We start from the raw sequence: 18,346 nt of genomic DNA, 5'->3' as shown, positions 1-18,346 counted from the left end.
TCAATGAACAGTATGTAAAGAAGTAGTTTGGTTAAGGCAGAACTAAAACCACTAAAGAAATGGACCCGATGTACTCAGATTGCAGAAGTCACCCCAAAATAACATTTAGAGGAGGTGGTTAAGAAGTGGTTAAGTGTAGGGCTTTCACTGCACCTTCATTTCTTATGGAAGTGTCTTACCTGAAGTAGCTCAGTACCACAGGTTAGTAACTCCTGTGGTACAAGAATTAACACTTGCTGTACTGTGAGACTACACTAGGGGTCACCAACTCTATTCTACACCCAGCACCAGAAGCATCTGGGAATCACCTCTGCCCCGAATTCACTAAAACTCCAGAGAGTTGGCAAGTAGAACTTGGGGAGGGTTGGGTGGGAGCTCCTGAATACAAATGCTAGTCCTTTTAGTGGTGCAGGGAAGGGGGGAAGGGCTTCAGGCTGTGGCTTTACAAGACAGAAAAATATTGCCACCTTTTTGCTAGTGGCATTTTTTCAGAAATACAAGATAAGTCATATTATTCAATTTTCATAATAATGAGCTATTTTACACGCTATGTATTTCTGTACTGTGCAGCCCGTGGTACATCATATTCCCCGCTATGTACTATATTCTTCCCAGACCACCGCTAATGTTTGTTTTTTTTTTACCTACACACTGAACTGAGGATTTCAACGTATTGTCCACAGTGACTCAAAAGATCCATTTGCCAAGTGTAGGTGCCTATAAAGAACCCAGAATTGTGTACCTATAGCTTGGATTCTCCCCTCCATGTATCACTTTACACTGTCTACATTAAGTTTCACATATCATTAGGATGCCCCAATTTCCTGTCCTCATAAGGTCTTCCTAATTCCTTACTCAGGGCTAGATTCACTAACCCATTTTTTCTGGGCAATCCATGGCCGATCCTAGCAGGCCCAACAAATTCAGCAATATAAAAAATTCAAATGAGGGCGTTCCTCCGAACGCCCTCATTTGGCCGACATGGATCACAAGTGTATGATCCCATGCATGCGCAGACCATCTATAGATGGTCTGCGCATGTGTCAAGACTCCTCCAAGACATGACTTTTTAAAAATTATTTTTACTTTTTTGTGGCCCAGCGAGCCCATAGTTTTAATCCATGGGTTAAAACCATGGGCTCACAGTGCGGGGAAGGGCAGGAGAGATTCAGGGCGGCAGGCAGGAGAAAAACGGGGATGAGCAGGGCAGCGATTCAGGGAAGAGCAGGCAAGAGACATCGGGGCAGAGCATGCAGAAGACATTAGGGAAGAGCAGGGTGGCAATTCAGGGCATAGCAGGCAGGAGAGATGGGGACGAACATCGGGGTGAAAGGCAGGAGAGATTCAGGGCAGCAGAGAGCAGGGCGTACAGAGAGCAGGGCTTCTATGGAGCAGGAGAGTCAGAAAGACGTTTTCGACTGGTACCCAGCAGACGCTTCTTGGGTTGATCGGCCAACCCAAAATTTCTTTGCATGCGTTTCTCCTCATTTGCATGCACGGATTCAAAGCGGATCGCAGGAGAGGTCAGTGACTAGTGCAGGAGGGAAATCTGGTCGCAAACTGATCGTACACAATCGGTTTGCTTTGTGAATCTAGCCCTCAGTGTGCATTTTAATTTTGAATACATTCAGCGACATGACTTGTTATTTCTTTTTCCAGGTTATTAATCAAGTTTCAAGTTTATTAAAAAAAATTTTATACTGCTTAATCAAATTTCTAGGCGGTGTACAGAAATAAAAAAAATATCTTAAAGAAACAAAACGAGTTAAAATAATAAACAGAACCAGGTTAGGTTAGTAGACACATACAAAAACATATATACTAACTACATACAGTTAGGAAAGAAGGGTAGAACTACAATCTTTGAGAAAAAAGCACACTTAGGTGAGGGTAGAAGCTATAATTTGTTTTAGTCCTTAAAAGGACAGTTGTTATCCAAAAGCATCTTGGAATAAGAATGGTTTAGTTTTGCTTTAAATTGCTTCAATGTGGATTCGATCCGTAAATGATTAGGCAACGAATTCCAAAGAGAAGGTGCAGTGACAGGAAGTTGTTGGATCGCAACGTGTTAATTAGTTTTAATGATGGTACAACAAGGAGATTCTGTGACATAGAACGAAGAGATTTAGTGGGATTATAGGGAATCAGGAGTCTATCAGTAAACTCTGGTCGATTGTTTGAGCAAGTTGTAAAAGTTAATAGTAAGATTTTGTGGCTAATTCTATGTTCAACGGGTAGCCAATGTACGTTGAACAGAAGAGGAGAAACATGATCATATTTCTTTTGCGCCATAAATGATCTTGATAGCTGTATTCTGCACTATCTGAAGGCGTCTTATTTCCTTTTTTTGCAATGCCCTTATAAAAGGCATTACAATAATCTATACAAATTACTAAAGAATGGATTAGTGTATTCAGAGAAGCTGGGTCTAGTAGTTTGGAAAGAGAACGTATCATTCTAAGGCGGTGTCAGGTTAAAACCGCGGAAGACAAAGGTGTGCGCCGACAACTGAGCACAGTGTGGATGCGCGCGCCAAAGAAAATAACTGTTTTTAGGGGCTCCGACGGGGGTGTGTGTGTGGGGAACCCCCCCACTTTACTTTACACAGATTGTGCCGCGTTGTGGGGGGTTTGGGGGGTTGTAACACCCCACATTTTACTGAAAACTTCACTTTTTCCCTAAAAACAGGGAAAAAGTTAAGTTTACAGTATAATGAGGGGGGTTACAACCCCCCAAACCACCCACAATACCGCCGCGATCTGTATTAAGTGGGGGGGCTCCCCAACAAAAACCCCCATCGGAGCCCCTAAAAACTGTCATTTTCTTCGGCGCGTGCCTCCGTCTTGCGCTCAGTTGTCGGCGCACGCCTTTGTCTTCCGCGGTTTTGTCTATGAACCTTCTAAGGCGGTGGAAGCATTTCTGGACCACCGTACTAATATGATTGTGATAGGAAAATTTACAGTCAGAGTGACTCCTAGCAGCTTTCAAGTGGGTACAACTAATTGGGAGGGATTCAAATTTCAAGGGAACCTGAAGAGTTATTTCCTCATTAAAGGGAAAGATCATTAATTTTGATTTATTGATGTTGAGGGGCAACCTATTTGAATCTAACCACAAATTTAATTTTTTCTAGTTTGTGGTAGATGGAAACAACATCCTCTATGTTATTAAGATCGATAGGGTGGATTAATTGCACATCATCGGCGTAAGCAAATGTGGTGAAGCCGATGGATTGACCCACAGTCAAAAGAGGGGACATAAAGATGTTAAAAAGTTATGGTGACAGAATAGAGCCTTGCGGAATTCCATGTTTAATGGAAGAAGGCTCAGATGATGTTTCGTTAAAAATAACCTTGGATGATCTATCTGAAAAATAAGAGGTGAACCAGTCCATGACTTGACTTGTTATGCCAATTTCGTGAAGACGTGATAATAATAAGCTATGATCAATGGTATCAAAAGCAGAGGAAAGATCTAAGGAGAAGAGCAATACATGTTAACCACTGGTCTCAGCTGTGGATGCAGTGGGTGTATGAGCACTGCAAATGCCACTAAACTCCTTCACCGTCTCCAGGGGTGGCAATATATAGGTGCCAATAATCCTTTAAATTTTTTGTGAATCACACTAAACTTGTATAAACTCTTGGCTAAAGCACAAGTTGATATATCCAAATGAATATAATGGAGAACTACAAACGATCTCAAGCGCTCACAGCTAAAAGCCTGATGTATGTTTCAAGCTAATAACCACAGGGTGAGCTATCACTGATCTTATATGTTCTCTTTTTCAATCTTTTGAATATTTAAACACTTTGCAAGTCTTATTTTAACTTGTATGCTGGTCTTCATTAAACAGTACTTTTCCATTGCAAATAAAATTTAATTGTGCAAATAAAATTTAATTTAGTTGTGAAGCTAAGTACTTCATAAATTAAATTTTATTTGCAATGGAAAAGTACTGTTAAATAAATTAATGAAGACCAGCATACAAGTTAAAATAAGACTTGCAAAGTGTTTAAATATTCAAAAGATTGAAAAAGAGAACATATAAGATCAGTGATAGCTCACCCTGTGGTTATTAGCTTGAAACATACATCAGGCTTTTAGCTGTGAGCGCTTGAGATCGTTTGTAGTTCTCCATTATATTCATTTGGATATATCAACTTGTGCTTTAGCCAAGAGTTTATACAAGTTTAATATATAGGTGCCTACAAACCCAGCACAGGGTAGGCCATTAGTTACAGTGTTTTGTATCAGTCTTCACACCCTTGTAGCATGTTCACATTTTGCTGTGTAAAAACAAAACAAAAAAAACCAAAACCCTCAAACCCAAACTCAAATAATTTAAGCAGACGTTTTGTCTCATTGATCTAAACAAAATACTCTTTGTTTTCACACTGAAAACAAATACAGAAATATGCAAAAAGGTAATAGATGAAGAAACCAAGAACCTGATTGCATAAGTCTTCACACCCCTTGATACAGTACTTAGCGGAAGCTCATTTTGCAGCAACAGCTGTGAGTTTAGCTCAGTATTTCTCAATCTCTTCAAACCAGGTGCCCCTAGGTTAAACAAATTTCAACCAAATACCCCCATGTTCCAATCAGCAGGAGATTTTCTCCCATACATATACAGTGTCCCATTTCTTTACAAATGCCATACAGAATATCATATAGTTTTTCTCCAGCAGTGACTTCCTCCTTATGATCTTCATAGATAAGTTACGTATGTGGAGTAATCTTTGATACTGTTGAACAGTCAAAGTTTTCCCCAAACTCAGCCAGAGACCTCTGTAGTTGTTCTTTCAAATCCATCTTTTAACTCAAAATAAACTTTTCCCATCAGTTTTCTTAACCATTGGCAAGGGGATATGGAGAGAGCACACCTAATTGAAAAAGTGATCTACAAGTTGTTTAATTGCACATTATACTGAAGATTTACTGTACAATATTTTGCTTTGCTGGGTTGATGGGGGGGGGGGGGGAGAGAATTGGTTTATTGCGCTGTTTTTTATGTTGTATCTCTGAGGCATTGTATTTCAATTAAAAATTTAAATTAAAATAAGAAAAAGTGTTACGGTGGTGTCAGCTGTTTCCATTTTATAATTATGAATCTGACAATGCCTTGAGGGCTAGTAGGACATACTGGATTTTCATCTAGCCTTCTCCCACTCTATACCAGAGCTCGTATGGTTATCTCCATGTTCAGCACCTTCAGACCTTAACTTCAAGATCCACTTCATACAACAGAAACAGCTTGATCTTCAAACTAGGCTGATATTCTAATCAGCCTAGTTAACTATGACCAGATAACAGTAGGCCCTATTTAATTGATGGGCCTTGTTAAAGCGATTTTTGAAAATGACTAAATTGGTTCTATTATGATAAAACAATATGAAGACTTACACAACTGAGATTTTTTTTTTTTTAATTACTTAACTATTTCCATAATTATTCTTTCATATTGCAAGTGTGGAGAATGTTATTTACTTTAAAAATAAATACTTTCAAAATAAATTCAAACACAGCAGAATATGAAACACATACAAGAGTGTGAAGACTTTTCACAAGGCACTGTACATCTCTCCATTTGGAAAACTGACCATTTAATCCTTTTGTTTTGTAACTAGCTTTGGCATTTGACTATTTTAGTCACAAAAGCACAGATTTTGTTGCTATCTGCACTGTAGTTTGTCTTGGAATTGCCAATGCCTCACCACAGCTGGAGCTAGGCCCTTGGCTGCCTGCTTCTTCTTTTTCAGCATGGAAGGGGTCTGCTTGTCTAGTGCATTATGCGCACCACTTATCTGGTTCACTTGCCTGTAGAATCCATCTGAAAAAAAGGCAGCATCAAGGCCAGTTATCTATGGCACAAATACTCCGAGGCATTGCATACAGCTCTGCCATTTTCTCATACCAGTTCTTTAAAAATGGCAATCCTCCATGACACTGCTCTCAAGCAGCAAACAGCAAAGGCCGGGGCAACAAGTACAGAGTCAGGCCTGAAGGCCAGCATTAGCTTCGCCAACCCTGCCCAGGGTCACAAGGCACCCAGCAAAGTTAACTATGCAAAAGCTTATCTGGGCCTGTTATACACAAACACAGAAAAGGACAGCAGATAAAAGACCTGGGTGCCCGATTCTATAACGGCACCTAAATTGGTACATATCTAGGAAAATGGTACCTACTGCATGTCATTCAAAAAGTTATGCGTCATTTATAGCATGGCGCTTAGTAGTGCCTAAATCGGGTTAGGCACCGGTATATTAGGCCAAGATTTTCTTGGCCTAAAATACTGGTGCGTAATTCATTCCATCCCAAACTCCACCCCTAACTATGCCCACTTTCCAGGTAGGTGCGGGTAGGTGCCTCAGTGTAGATGTGTACATCACGCCTACTAAGTTAGATACCAACCTGAAAATTAATTTTTTTAAAAATTGATTTTAATGGTGCTGTTTAAACAGTGCCAATTGAACCAATTAAAAAAAATTAAGTTAGGCACTCAGATCGGCTAGTACACTGATTTAGGCCCCTAACTTTCAGAAAATAAATAGACAAAAAATCCCTGAAAAAGTCCTAACCTCTCAAGCTTCCTTCTTTCATCCCTCTAACCCCCCGAACCCTCAAATCAACCTGCTCTACTGTTTTTTCCCCCCAAAAGGACCAGAAATATTTTTGTAAAAACACCCTTTTTAACTCTTTTGTAATCCGCCTTGAACTGCAATAGAAACCCTTAATGTAATGTAACTCTAGGCGTCTTTTATAGAATCAGGCTCCACATGCCTATCCAGTTTGCCTAACCCAGGGGTAGGCAATTCCGGTCCTCGAGTGCCGGAGCCAGGTCAGGTTTTCAGGATATCCACAATAAATATGCATGAGATAGATTTGCATCTCAAGGAGGTAGTGCGTGCAAATCCATCTCATACATATTCATTGTGGATATCCTGAAAACCTGACCTGCCTCCGGCTCTTGAGGACCGGAATTGCCTACCCCTGGCCTAACCATTTACAACTATTAATCTCCACTGTCCTTCCCTCTTCTCTAAAGGATTCTATGTGCCTGTTCCAGTGTTCCATGCTTTCTTGAAAAATACAGTCTTCATCTCCACCACCTCCACTGGATGCATGGAATGGCCTCATAACACCCTTTCCGTAAATAAGTACTTCCTTAGATTATGCAGAGTCTCTCCCTTTTATTTATATATTACATATTCTTAATATACTGCAATTAGCTATAGCAAAAGCTTCTAAGCTGTTTATAACAAAAAGAGAGAGACAGTAGAGAAAGAGTGCCCTCCTCCTTCCAAAGCTTCCTTTTAATTCAACAAGACCCACCTTCTGTGTGTTTGTGCCATAGAGGCATATAAGGATAATATATTTCCCCTCTCCTAGGTTACCATATTTCTGAAGATAAAAATAAATAAACAGAGGACACATGGCCCCACCCTCACACTAACTGAGCCACCTCAACTCCTCTCCTACTTTCCCTCCCTTCCTTCTCCCCCCTAAGGGATGGGTACCTCTCTTGTGGCAGTGGGAACTGTGTCAACTGCAGGAGGTCCAGGGGCAGGAGCTCCTGTTGCTAGCCACTGGAGGCTCGATTGGCACTGGCTGAAGGTGGCAGGATAGGCCCCAGCTCTGCCTGAGCTTGGGGCCCTGTGGGCAGGCCCTCTGAGCATGCGCATGGCTGGGCAAATCCAGATGTATGGTAACCCTACCTTCTCCTGCCTTTCTCCCTAACATAGTGATTTTGTACTGGATAGACCCTCCATAATTCTAACTTATCTGCTGGTATGTACCACACTGATAAACTCAATTAGCTCCAGTAACAGCATTAAAAAGTGATTGCAGAAGTCCTTTGGTGTTCCATTTGATATTGAACCTGCCCATTACCTTTCTTGCTGCACCGGGTATCCCAGACCAAAATGTTTCCATCTCTCCCTCCAGTGCAGAACACAGCTGTATCAAGTCAGAAGAGAGTTACATTGGAGCAGCACAACATAATTTCATCAAATTAAACTAAGTAATCTGCTCTCCCCCCAAAAAACATTTTCAAGCTACAGCAATCCTATAAAAACCTACAATTGAGCAACATATTCTTTCAATATTTCAACCTTTTTTGTGTGTTTCATAATGAAGGGATATTTCCAAAAGTGATTTATTCAGGTAAATAGGATATCGGAAAATTGCCTCCCCCACCCTCCTACAAAAAGTACAGGTTGATTGTCAAGACTTGATGTTTTGCTTTGACTAACTACTCTTTGTTGAATCTCAACCTTTGAAGTTGTCACTCTAAACCACCACTTAGTCTTGCCTAATGATTAAGCTGGCCCTATTTGAGGCCCAGGGAATATGGCCTAGGCTCACTGAGGTTCCTGTGTCTGTCTAGACTTTTCTTTCAGGAAGCAGGGAAACAAGTTGGCTAGGTGTATATAGTCACCAGCTGGCTCCTTTTCTCCTGGTAAAAACAGGACTAGACATCTACTCCATGCAAGGACTTGTAGTTCAGGTTTTGTAGAGAAAAGGAGGACTACAAGTCCCATGCATATGATGGGGTAAAGCCAGCTCAACCCAGCAGCAGAAATAAACCTAGATGGCAACCCTGCATTGAACCATTACAGCTTTTGGTGATATACAAGTTAATATATTGTATTTTGCCTGTCACTGTGACAGATTTAACTTCCTCCAAAGTCTCTCTCACTGACCACAGAAGATAATTATGGTACTTAGCAACAGCTGGCATCAAGCCAGGGTCAGCGGGTCTTTTGCTCATTAAGCAATGGAAAGAAATGGGAAACAGAAGCTTCTATTTACCTTTTTCATATTTGGAGAATGCAACAGATTTCAGACTACACTGATGCCCTTTGCAGGTCCCAATTAGCTCCCCAGCTCTCACATCCCACAGCCTTGCTGTCTGGTCCCCAGAGGCAGTGACCTGCAACAAGAAACACACCAATGTAACACAATAATCACATGAAAGCAACAGCTGAAGTTGAAACTAAACCCAACTTACAATCTTATGCTCCCCCGGGACCCAGGCGATGTCAAAGACTGCATTGGAATGAGCTGTCCATTCTGAGAGAAAGAGAGAAACACAAACAGCTCAGGCAATTGTCCAGCATCACAAAGCTTCACAAAGATCAGCTATGCTTTAGATACAAGGTCTCCACATCAAAATATGTGGTAATCAGATGAATTCCTAGTAGGGAGATAACATCTAACAACCCATCACAAATCCACTCGTAAGACTCTTGATTTAATTTGGATCCTCAGATGGTAACCTTAATGTTCTTTTCCAAAAATTAGCACAATAACAAATCTTCACAGGACCAACTGCTTTTTATATTCATTTTATATGTGTTTATCTATATTTCATAATGTTTTCCAGCAATTTTAACAAAGTGCATTTATTCCTGTAAGTAGTTCAATAGTAAAAGTTACCTCCTGACATATCATTATGTTTCAAAATCTGCATCAGGGTTGAGGTGCTTGAATTCATTGTGGAGTTATTCCTGACCATTTTACACTGATGATCTTAAGGTGTCCAAACAGGTAGAAAGGGCAATGGAAAAAAAAGCTAGAAGGACGCTTGGGTGCATAGGGAGAAGGATGACCAGTATGAAAAAGGAGGCAATGCCCCTGTATAAGACTATGATGAGACTTCATGTAGAATATTTTGAACAATTCTGTAGTCTTCACCTTCAAAAGGTATAAACAAGACAGAGTCAATCCAGAGGACAACTACTAAAATGGTCAGTGGTCATCATTAAGCGTATGGAGACAGAAAGATCTCAATATGTACACTTCGAAAGAAAGGTGGAAGAGGGAAGATACGATACAGATGTTTAAATATCTGTATAGCTAAATGCATAGGAGGAGTCTCTTTCAACTGAAAGGAAGTTCTGGAATGAGGGGGCATATGAGACTCAGAAGTAACCTGAGGAAATACTTTACAGAAAGGGTACTGAATTCATGGAATGACCTCCTGGTGGAGATGAAAACTATCTGAATTTAAGAAAGTTTAGGACAAATGCATAAGCTCTCTAAGGAGTGATAAGGAGAATACATTGGCACGGATGGGCAGACTGGATAGGCCATATCCTATAATATAAAGTGAGGAAACTGACTAATCTGAAAAAATGGCACTAAGGATTTTGATAAAAACAGGTCAATCTATGGTTTTCGGCGCAAGAAAGTGAATTAGCTAGGTCTGGAGTTTGGCAAAATACACTAAGGGGGATAAAAGGGGAATTTTTATATGTTCCCACCTCCCCCTGCAGGCTATTGCTCAGACATTTCTAAGGTGGCTTAGACAGCCAATAGACTGCAAGAAAAAACAGTCCATAGTCAGTGGCGCGCAAGACACCTGCGCGCCGACAATCCAGCACTGACAATTCAATGGAAGACAGAAGCGCGCTGCCGAAAAACTTATTTTTTAAGAGCTACAACGGGGGGGGGGAAGGGGTGTAGGGGTGTGTGAGGGGGAACCCCCCCACTCTAATGCATAGTGTTCATGTTGCCATTGGTGGGGGGGGGGTGTCTCCCACATTATAGAGAAAACGGAACAGTTTCTGATTTTTTTTCAGGAAAAGTTCCGTTTTGTCTATAATGTGGGGGGGTTGCACCCCCCCCACACACCCCTCCAAAGGCAGCGCGAACACTATGCATTAAAGTGGGGGGGGGGGGTTCTCCCCCACACACCCCTACACCCCCCATTGTAGCTCTTAAAAAATAAGTTTTTCGGCGGCGCGCTTCTGTCTTGCGCTGAATTGTCAGCGCGCTGGTGTCTCACGCGCGATTATCCCGTCACCAAAAAAACAGGACTGAAGGTTTCTAAGCAGTTTGCTAAGGCACTGTCTCTGTAGGTAATGTTCCCGCCTCCCTTTCCAGCCCATTGGTCATACATTCCTAAGGAAACTTAGCTGGAATTTAAACTTTGTCAGTCATTCCAAAGGAAGTTTAACCAGTCAATAAGGGATTGTGAGGGAGAGGCTGAGGGAACAGATATAGCACATAAGTGAAATTTAAACTGAGGGAAAAGATATAGAAGCTTAGGCAACCAATAGGCCGAAGGAAAAAACAGAACAGAAGTTTGCTAAGCAGGTTGCTAAGTCATTCTCTATGTAGCTAGGGGGTTGTGAGGGATACAGAGGTTGAGGGAAGAGATATGGAATGTAAAGAGGGAGAATACAGCTGAAATTTAAACTGATAGAAAGATAATTGCTAAGCAGGTTGCTAAGGCACTCTCTCTGTAGGGACTTCCTTAGGCTCAATCCTCTGTATCCCGGATCCAAGGGGGAGGAACCCAAGGCTCTGAATGGCTTAAGCCAGTCAGGGCCTTAGGCTCCTCCCGCTTGCATCTAGGATACAGAGCAGGCGTATGGAGAGCTTTCACTCATTCTGTATCTACCGAGCACAGCTGGCTGAAAGCAACATGCCAGAACTATGCATATCCTCTGAATACACAATTCTGTGCTCCACACTCAAGATCATATTTCTCACACTCCCCTCTTATACAGGACACATCGCATTAACAGTGGAAGTAGTACACGGAAATTTCTCTCATGCATATTCATTATGGGTATCCTGAAAAATCTTACTTGCTAAGTGGGTTGAGGGCTGGGTTGACAACTAGTGACTTGGATGAAGGAAAAGAGACAAGATGGCTTGCTAAGGCCAGTGCCATGACACAAATCTTAACAGTACTAGATACTACTCACTCACCTCTGCTGCTTAGCCTGCTTGTGCGGTTATGATTAAGGTTTATAGCAAGGGGTGCAAGTAGCTTTCCTTTCTAGTCCAAAATATAAAACAGAGGGCACACTGTTTATCTCAGGGATGGGCAACCTCAATCCGAGGGCCACAATCCAGTCAGGCTTTCAGGATTTCCCCCCAATGAATATGCATAAGATCTATTTGCATGCACTGCCTACATTATAAGCAAATATATTTCATGCATATTCAAAACCTGACTAGGTTGTGGCCCTTGGGTGCCCAAATTGCCCACCCTTGCTCTAAGTACAGCTATCACTCTCTTAATTACAGGTCTGCTGAAGGTGCTGCCTGTTTGGGCAAGTAGGACTGCAATACCCTCACAGCAACCCTTCTTCATGCTATTAACAGGACAGGAAAGGGAAAATCTCTCTCTGTTCCAACAGCACTTATGCAAGTTCTACCCCACATGGTCCAGCATCCTTCAGTTAACACAAAAGTTTGGATGAGCAAGAAATGTATTCTGTGGTGCACAACCTGAGGCTCCACTTACCTTTGAAGATCTGCCTCTCATTAGCATGGGTCTCTGTGTCATACAGTCGCAGCAGCCCCTCCTCGTTTGCCACAGCAAGAACATGAGCGATATCTGGAGCTAGAAGTGTGGGAAAACAATAAAAGAAAAAAAAAAAACTTTAACCATGCTCATGGAAGGAGCCATTCAGGAAACCGCTTAGTGCTGAGCAGCAGCGCCAAAGCGCGCTCCTGCTCGGTACCACTCAGCGACTGAAGCCGAACTCTGACAGTGACCGACCGGGTTATCAGTGGGGCAGGAGCGCAGAAAGCTCGCTCCTGCCCACTACACCTCTGGACCACCAGGGATTCCAGCAGCAGAGAAAGTACGATGGGCAGGAATGGGGGGAGGAGACATGGTGCAGAGCTGAGAGGGAGGGGGATGGGTGCAGAGCCTGGCAGAGGAGGGAAGGAAGGGGACTGGGTGCAAAGACTGACAGGGGAAGGAGGGGGCGCAGATCCTGGCAGGGCATTTTAATATTAAGCCACCCATCTTATAAGTCGAGTCAACCATTTTTCCTCCTTATTGGGGGGGGGGAAGATGGGGGTCTCATAGAAACATGATGGCAGATAAAGGCCAAATGTCCCATCTAAGATGCCCATCCACAGTAACCATGATCTCTTTCTCTCTCCGAGAGATCCCAGGCCCTCTTGAATTCAGACACAGTCTCTGTTTCCACCACCTCTCCAGGAGACTGTTCCACAATCTACCACCCTTTCCATAAAAAAAGTAATTCCTCAGATTACTCCGGAACCTATCACCTCTTAACTTCATCCTATGCCCTCATTGTAGAGTTTCATTTCAAATGAAAGAGACTCGACTCATGTGCATTTACATTACGTAGGTATTTAAACATCTCTATCATATCTCCCCTCTCCCGTCTTTTCTCCAAAGTATACGGATTGAGATCTTTAAGTCTGTCCCCATACGCCTTATCACAAAGACCACACACCATTTTAGTAGCCTTCCTCTGGACAAACTCCATCCTTTTTATATCTTTATGACGGTGCGGCCTCCAGAATTGTACACAATATTCTAAATGAGGTCTCACTAGTCTTATACAGAGGCATCAATACCTCCTTCCTACTGGCCATACCTCTCCCTATGCAACCTAGCATCCTTCTAGCTTTCGCCATCACCTTTTCAACCTGGAAGTTGGATTCCCTCCGGCCTGCCATCATAAGTAAGGTAAGGGGAAGTGGGTGCATTGCTTGGCGACGGGAGGTAGTGGGCATCTCTCCCGCTGCCGAGGTGGTGGTCAGTTGGGGGATTGCTTGACTTTGGTGGCTCAATTTGTTTTGGTTTGGGATTTTTTGCATTTATTCTGCGCATGTGCTCATCACCAGCGATGGGCACATGCAAATTTAGCAAACCTTTGCTACTCTCCGCCAACCTCTTTTGCATGAGCGTTTTTTAGAGAACGACTCGCTTTTTAAAAATTGCTACAATAATGGCTGCGACAGTAGCCCATCAGTTTTTAACACAAATTTTGAGAATCTAGCCCTCAGTATCTAATCAATCGAATCACTGTACATAATCATCCTCATGAATTAAAACTGTGAAGGAATAGGCTGGAAGGGGAAGGAAAACACCTCAGACTCCCAGGGTCTACAATGAAACTTTTTTGTTGACTCTAATCATTGGTTAAAAAACCTTTCAATTAAATTTTCTTTAGACCATATGTAAATTGTAATTAAATCTGAATAGATTTTTTTCCAAAACATTAGAAGCATTCCAAAATCAGTATATAATAATTTCCCAAATTCACAGGCAGCACATACCTAAAGATGATTTGGCAAAAGCAGTCTCAATTGTACAAAAAGTGACAGGCAGCACTTATCCAATAGCCAAGGTCTCAACAGGAGCCTGTTTCACCAGAGGCTTCTTCAGGGGGAATCATTGCCTTTTTCACTTTGCGCTTATCTGTCCATGACGCTGCTCTGTCTTCTGTTGTAATGCAATCGAGTCTGCTTTTGCTAATTCAGCTTGGGAAATTGTTATATATAGTACTGGTTTTGAAACACTTCTAATGTTCTGGGAAAAATCTATTCACATTTAATTACAATTTATGTTTGGTCTAAAGAAATTTTAATCAAAAAATTAAGGCCCCATTTTTTCAAACTGCAGTAGAGCTTTATACCACAGGCCAGCAAGGTAAATGCTCCAACACTTATAGGAATTGAATGAGCGTCAAAGCATTTACCTTATCGGCCTGCATAAAAAGCTCTACTGCAGTTTGATATAAAAAAGGGCCCTAAGATTGGTGGAGTATTTTTTTTATGACCAGTGATTAGAGTCTGCCAGTAAGTGGTCACACCTGGGGGGTCTGAGGTGTTTGTTTTCTTCCCCTAATCTACAACTACACAATGTTAATTATGAAGATGATTATATACAGTGATTTGATTGATTAGAGTAGACACTAAGGTTTTTATGAGGTTTGCAATAACCATTTTTGTTCTCAGTATGATCCCTTTGCTTTTTGGTGTCACGCGTCAGCTCTACAGGGAACAGTTATTCACCCTTATCAAATAGTACTAAGAGGGAGGACAGCCATTAAACTAAATGAAAGTATTTTTACTCAGCCAACATATAAGCTGTGGAGTTTGCTGCTGGAATATGTGTTCAAGACAATTAGTATAGCTGGGTTTAAACAAACTCCTGGAGAAAAAGTCCATAAACTATTAATTAGCCATGTAGGTTTGGGAAAGTCACTATTTACTATATCGAGGACTATGAACAAGAAATGGATCTACTCTTTGGGATCCTGCCCACAACCTAGATTATGTTATCAATATTGTCTGGATATATTCTATTTTCATCAATGCAATAATGAAAAATACCATAAAAATTGATTGCCAATGATGAAGCACCACAACTAACTTCCCGCTTTTCGAATCTTTAACAAGCGGTGGAGCGGTGGGGCTGAGGCATCATTTTTTACTACAACATATTGCATTGATGAAAATAGAATATATCCAGACAATATTGATAACAACAGCTATTTTGACTGGATTAAATAAAAAAATTTTGGGAGTTTAAGTTTATGCCATAAGATTCACAACCTAGATTAGCCATCATCAGACAGGATGCTCAGTTTGAAAGATCTTTGGGCTGACTAAGGATGGCACATTATTTCTTGATTAAGGCATTACCTGTGATCAAAAGAACATATTGTATAATGGAGCTGCGAGAAACTTCAGGAGAAAAAGGACAAAGCATTTCTCTCTTCATTCCAGGTGGTAGAAATTTAAGGAAAACACATCTTTTCATTAATTTTCTCTCCAAGGATTGTGATAAAACCTGGAAAGTAACCATCTTAACTAGAGCCAGGAGTAAAAGGAGAAAAAGTCAAGAGAGGCAGCAGCTGACCCTCTGGACTTTTAAGGAGTATGTCAGTGATATGAAATAAGGCATTAATCACATTAATACAGAAAATCTATGTGCTTGTGGGAAGAAAGATTTTCCCCATTTGAACTGTAGCTGTCAAAACAGCAAAACTACCTTACACATTCGTAGTAATTTCAGACAGAGCAATGATTTATTGGGAGGGCCTAACAGTGATTCTTCCCCTGGTGGAAAGACCTAGAATGAATCCTGAATGTGTGCGCCTGCATGATCACACTTACTTAGACCAAAAGTAGAATACAAACAGGATTAAGATCCCATTAAATGTGCCTTCCCCCATATCCATTTCAGAAAGGGAGCTGGCCTAGCGAGCCAAGCTGGGACTGAAGCTGTAAACCCTCACACACACTCCAGTAACTGTTCTTTGGATGTGCTGAATATTTAGGGCCAGAATCAGTAAACGGTGCCCAAAATGTTAGATGCCATTAAAATCCAAACTATGTGCCAATTCTATAAAGGTTGCTTAGCACTAAGTAACATTTAAACTGTAAAATAGCACTTAACATGGATTCTCGCACCCAACCTGGTGTAAATCATCGTGCCCAGCTAATGGTAGTCGGGCGCATAAACTCATGTATTCCATAACAGTGTGCCTAAATTCTGGAAATACGCTGAAGCATCAATACCCCATTTTGAGTTGCACATTATGAAATTTTGGCACTCATGTTATAGAATAAGGCACATGACTCTTAATTATTGCTAATTAAGTGCTTAACTCCAATTAATATCAATAATTGGTTGTTAGCAACTAACTGACTGCTTAGTTTACAAGTACATCTGGGATCTGTATCCAAATTAGGATGCCCAATTTTGGGCAACCTATACAGAATCTGAGGGAATAGTCACTATCTACACACAGATTCCATAAAATAAGACAAAACAAGAAGTTTAGCATGTGGAACATGAACTGGCAAGTCTCAAAGCCACCCTCAGCAATGGTCTGCAAAGCATCTCACCCATAAAATACACAACTGTAATCTTACCTGTTGAGAAAGTGCAGCCAAAGGGGGGGACAGGCACCCCAAAGGCACAGTGAGAAGTGTGTTCATCTTCTCTGCGACACTGGTAACAGTCCAAGAGCGACTGCAAAGGATACCCAAAAGACAATCCTAGGAAGCAAAGACAATCATCACCATTCAGCTACCCAATCAGAGAAGCACAAGGCATCAGCTTGCAGGAAATGGGATTTTCTTCACGCCAACACTCACCATGACCAGTACTATAGATTTAGGGCTTCTTAACCTAAATCACTACATGATGTGCACTGGTTACCTCATACGAGTCCCAGGCAACAAAGCTGTAACAGAAACTGCAGGAAAGGGCTTTATTTTCACACTTCCTCCTCCCCTCATCACTTTCCAAGCCCCACCCCCTTCTCCCCAGTTCACACCACCTGAGTACCAAGGAGAGAAAAAGGTTAGATAGATTGTGAGCCCACCGGGACAAATAGGAAAATGCTTGAGTACCTGTATGTAAATTGCTTTGAATGTGGTTGTGTAACTACAAAAAAAGTCCCTATCCCCTATCCTTAACTCTTTGCCATCATGGATCCTGTCCTCTCCATTCCATATGGACTTTAATTTTGTATTTTCTTTTCCCAGTGCTATGTTTCTGCTGGAAGCCGCCACCATCAGACTAGTTTGGAAATAATATGCAGTTTCAGCAGCAGGCTTCTAGATCCATGTGAGACCATAGGCCAAACCACATTCAACAGGCATGTGCAGACAACAGAAACAACAGAAACAACAGTAATAGCTAATGGCAGAAGCAGAGCACCTATGTTCAAGACGCTGCTGAAAAGTTCTCAGCCCAGCCAACAAAGTTACTAAAGGTGCGCTAACCGATTTAGCGCACGCTAAACGCTAACGCGTGCATGTTAGTCTAAGGACACATTAGCGTTTAGCGAGCACTAATCAGTTAGTGCACCTTAGTAAAAGAGAGGGTTAGTCCAGCAATTTTCTACTTTTTTCATTCCCTCGGAAAAATATGGAACAACAACAAAAAAAAAAAAGTGGAAAATTGCTGGTCTAAGGCTCCTTTTACAAAGCCGCGTTAGCGGTTTTAGCGCACGCAGCTTTTTAGCACGCACTAAACCAGCGCTACGCGGCTAGAATTAATGCCAGCTCAATGCTGGCATTAGCGTCTAGCGCAGCTGCCAGTTCAGCACGCATTAACCCGCTAATGCAGCTTCGTAAAAGGAGCCCTAAGTATATTGCCCTTGATGGAGACTGCCCCAACTTTGTTGGTTGGGCTGAGAACTTTCCAGCGACCCCTCATACTTCCTCTATTACAGGCAGTAAAAAAAGGGGTACTGCAATAGCTTTATTTGGTTTTGGAATTTACTAACAACAACAGCGCTGACCTTGATCAAGAAACTTGGAAAGCAGATATTTCTATGCATATCAACCAAAAAACTGTCTTGCTCACTATGGAACTAGGCTACAACAGAAGATTAGAGTTTTCCCAGCAGCACTGTTTAGGAATGTCAAGACTGTACACAGATATATTCTGCTGTAAGCAACAGGGCCCAAATCAGTCAGTCTTGCTCTGGGAGATGGTGTAGGCTTCTTCTGCTCCCTAGCCTACACCATCTCCCAGAGCAAGACTGGCTGATTTGGAAAGGAGTTTACTGCAGCACAGGGCTGGAAAGCAACAAAA

At 41.7% G+C, this 18,346-nt stretch overlaps 1 protein-coding gene across 1 annotated transcript in view; it reads right to left on the bottom strand.

The window, feature by feature from the left end:
* The window catches only part of DTL (denticleless E3 ubiquitin protein ligase homolog), a 66,465-nt gene that overhangs the window by 45,759 nt on the left and 2,360 nt on the right, over positions 1-18,346 (bottom strand). The window contains exons 2-7 of the mRNA XM_033938312.1: positions 16,672-16,797; positions 12,266-12,364; positions 9,014-9,075; positions 8,815-8,935; positions 7,894-7,959; positions 5,718-5,833 (exon numbers count right to left, since the gene is read on the bottom strand). Of these exons, the coding sequence (XP_033794203.1) occupies positions 5,718-5,833; positions 7,894-7,959; positions 8,815-8,935; positions 9,014-9,075; positions 12,266-12,364; positions 16,672-16,797 (590 nt within the window). The remainder of the gene's footprint in view (positions 1-5,717; positions 5,834-7,893; positions 7,960-8,814; positions 8,936-9,013; positions 9,076-12,265; positions 12,365-16,671; positions 16,798-18,346) is intronic.

Source organism: Geotrypetes seraphini, chromosome 3 (genome assembly GCF_902459505.1).
Source record: "Geotrypetes seraphini chromosome 3, aGeoSer1.1, whole genome shotgun sequence".
Classification (NCBI taxonomy): Eukaryota; Metazoa; Chordata; class Amphibia; order Gymnophiona; family Dermophiidae; genus Geotrypetes; species Geotrypetes seraphini.
This window is presented reverse-complemented; position numbering and strand designations above follow the sequence as displayed.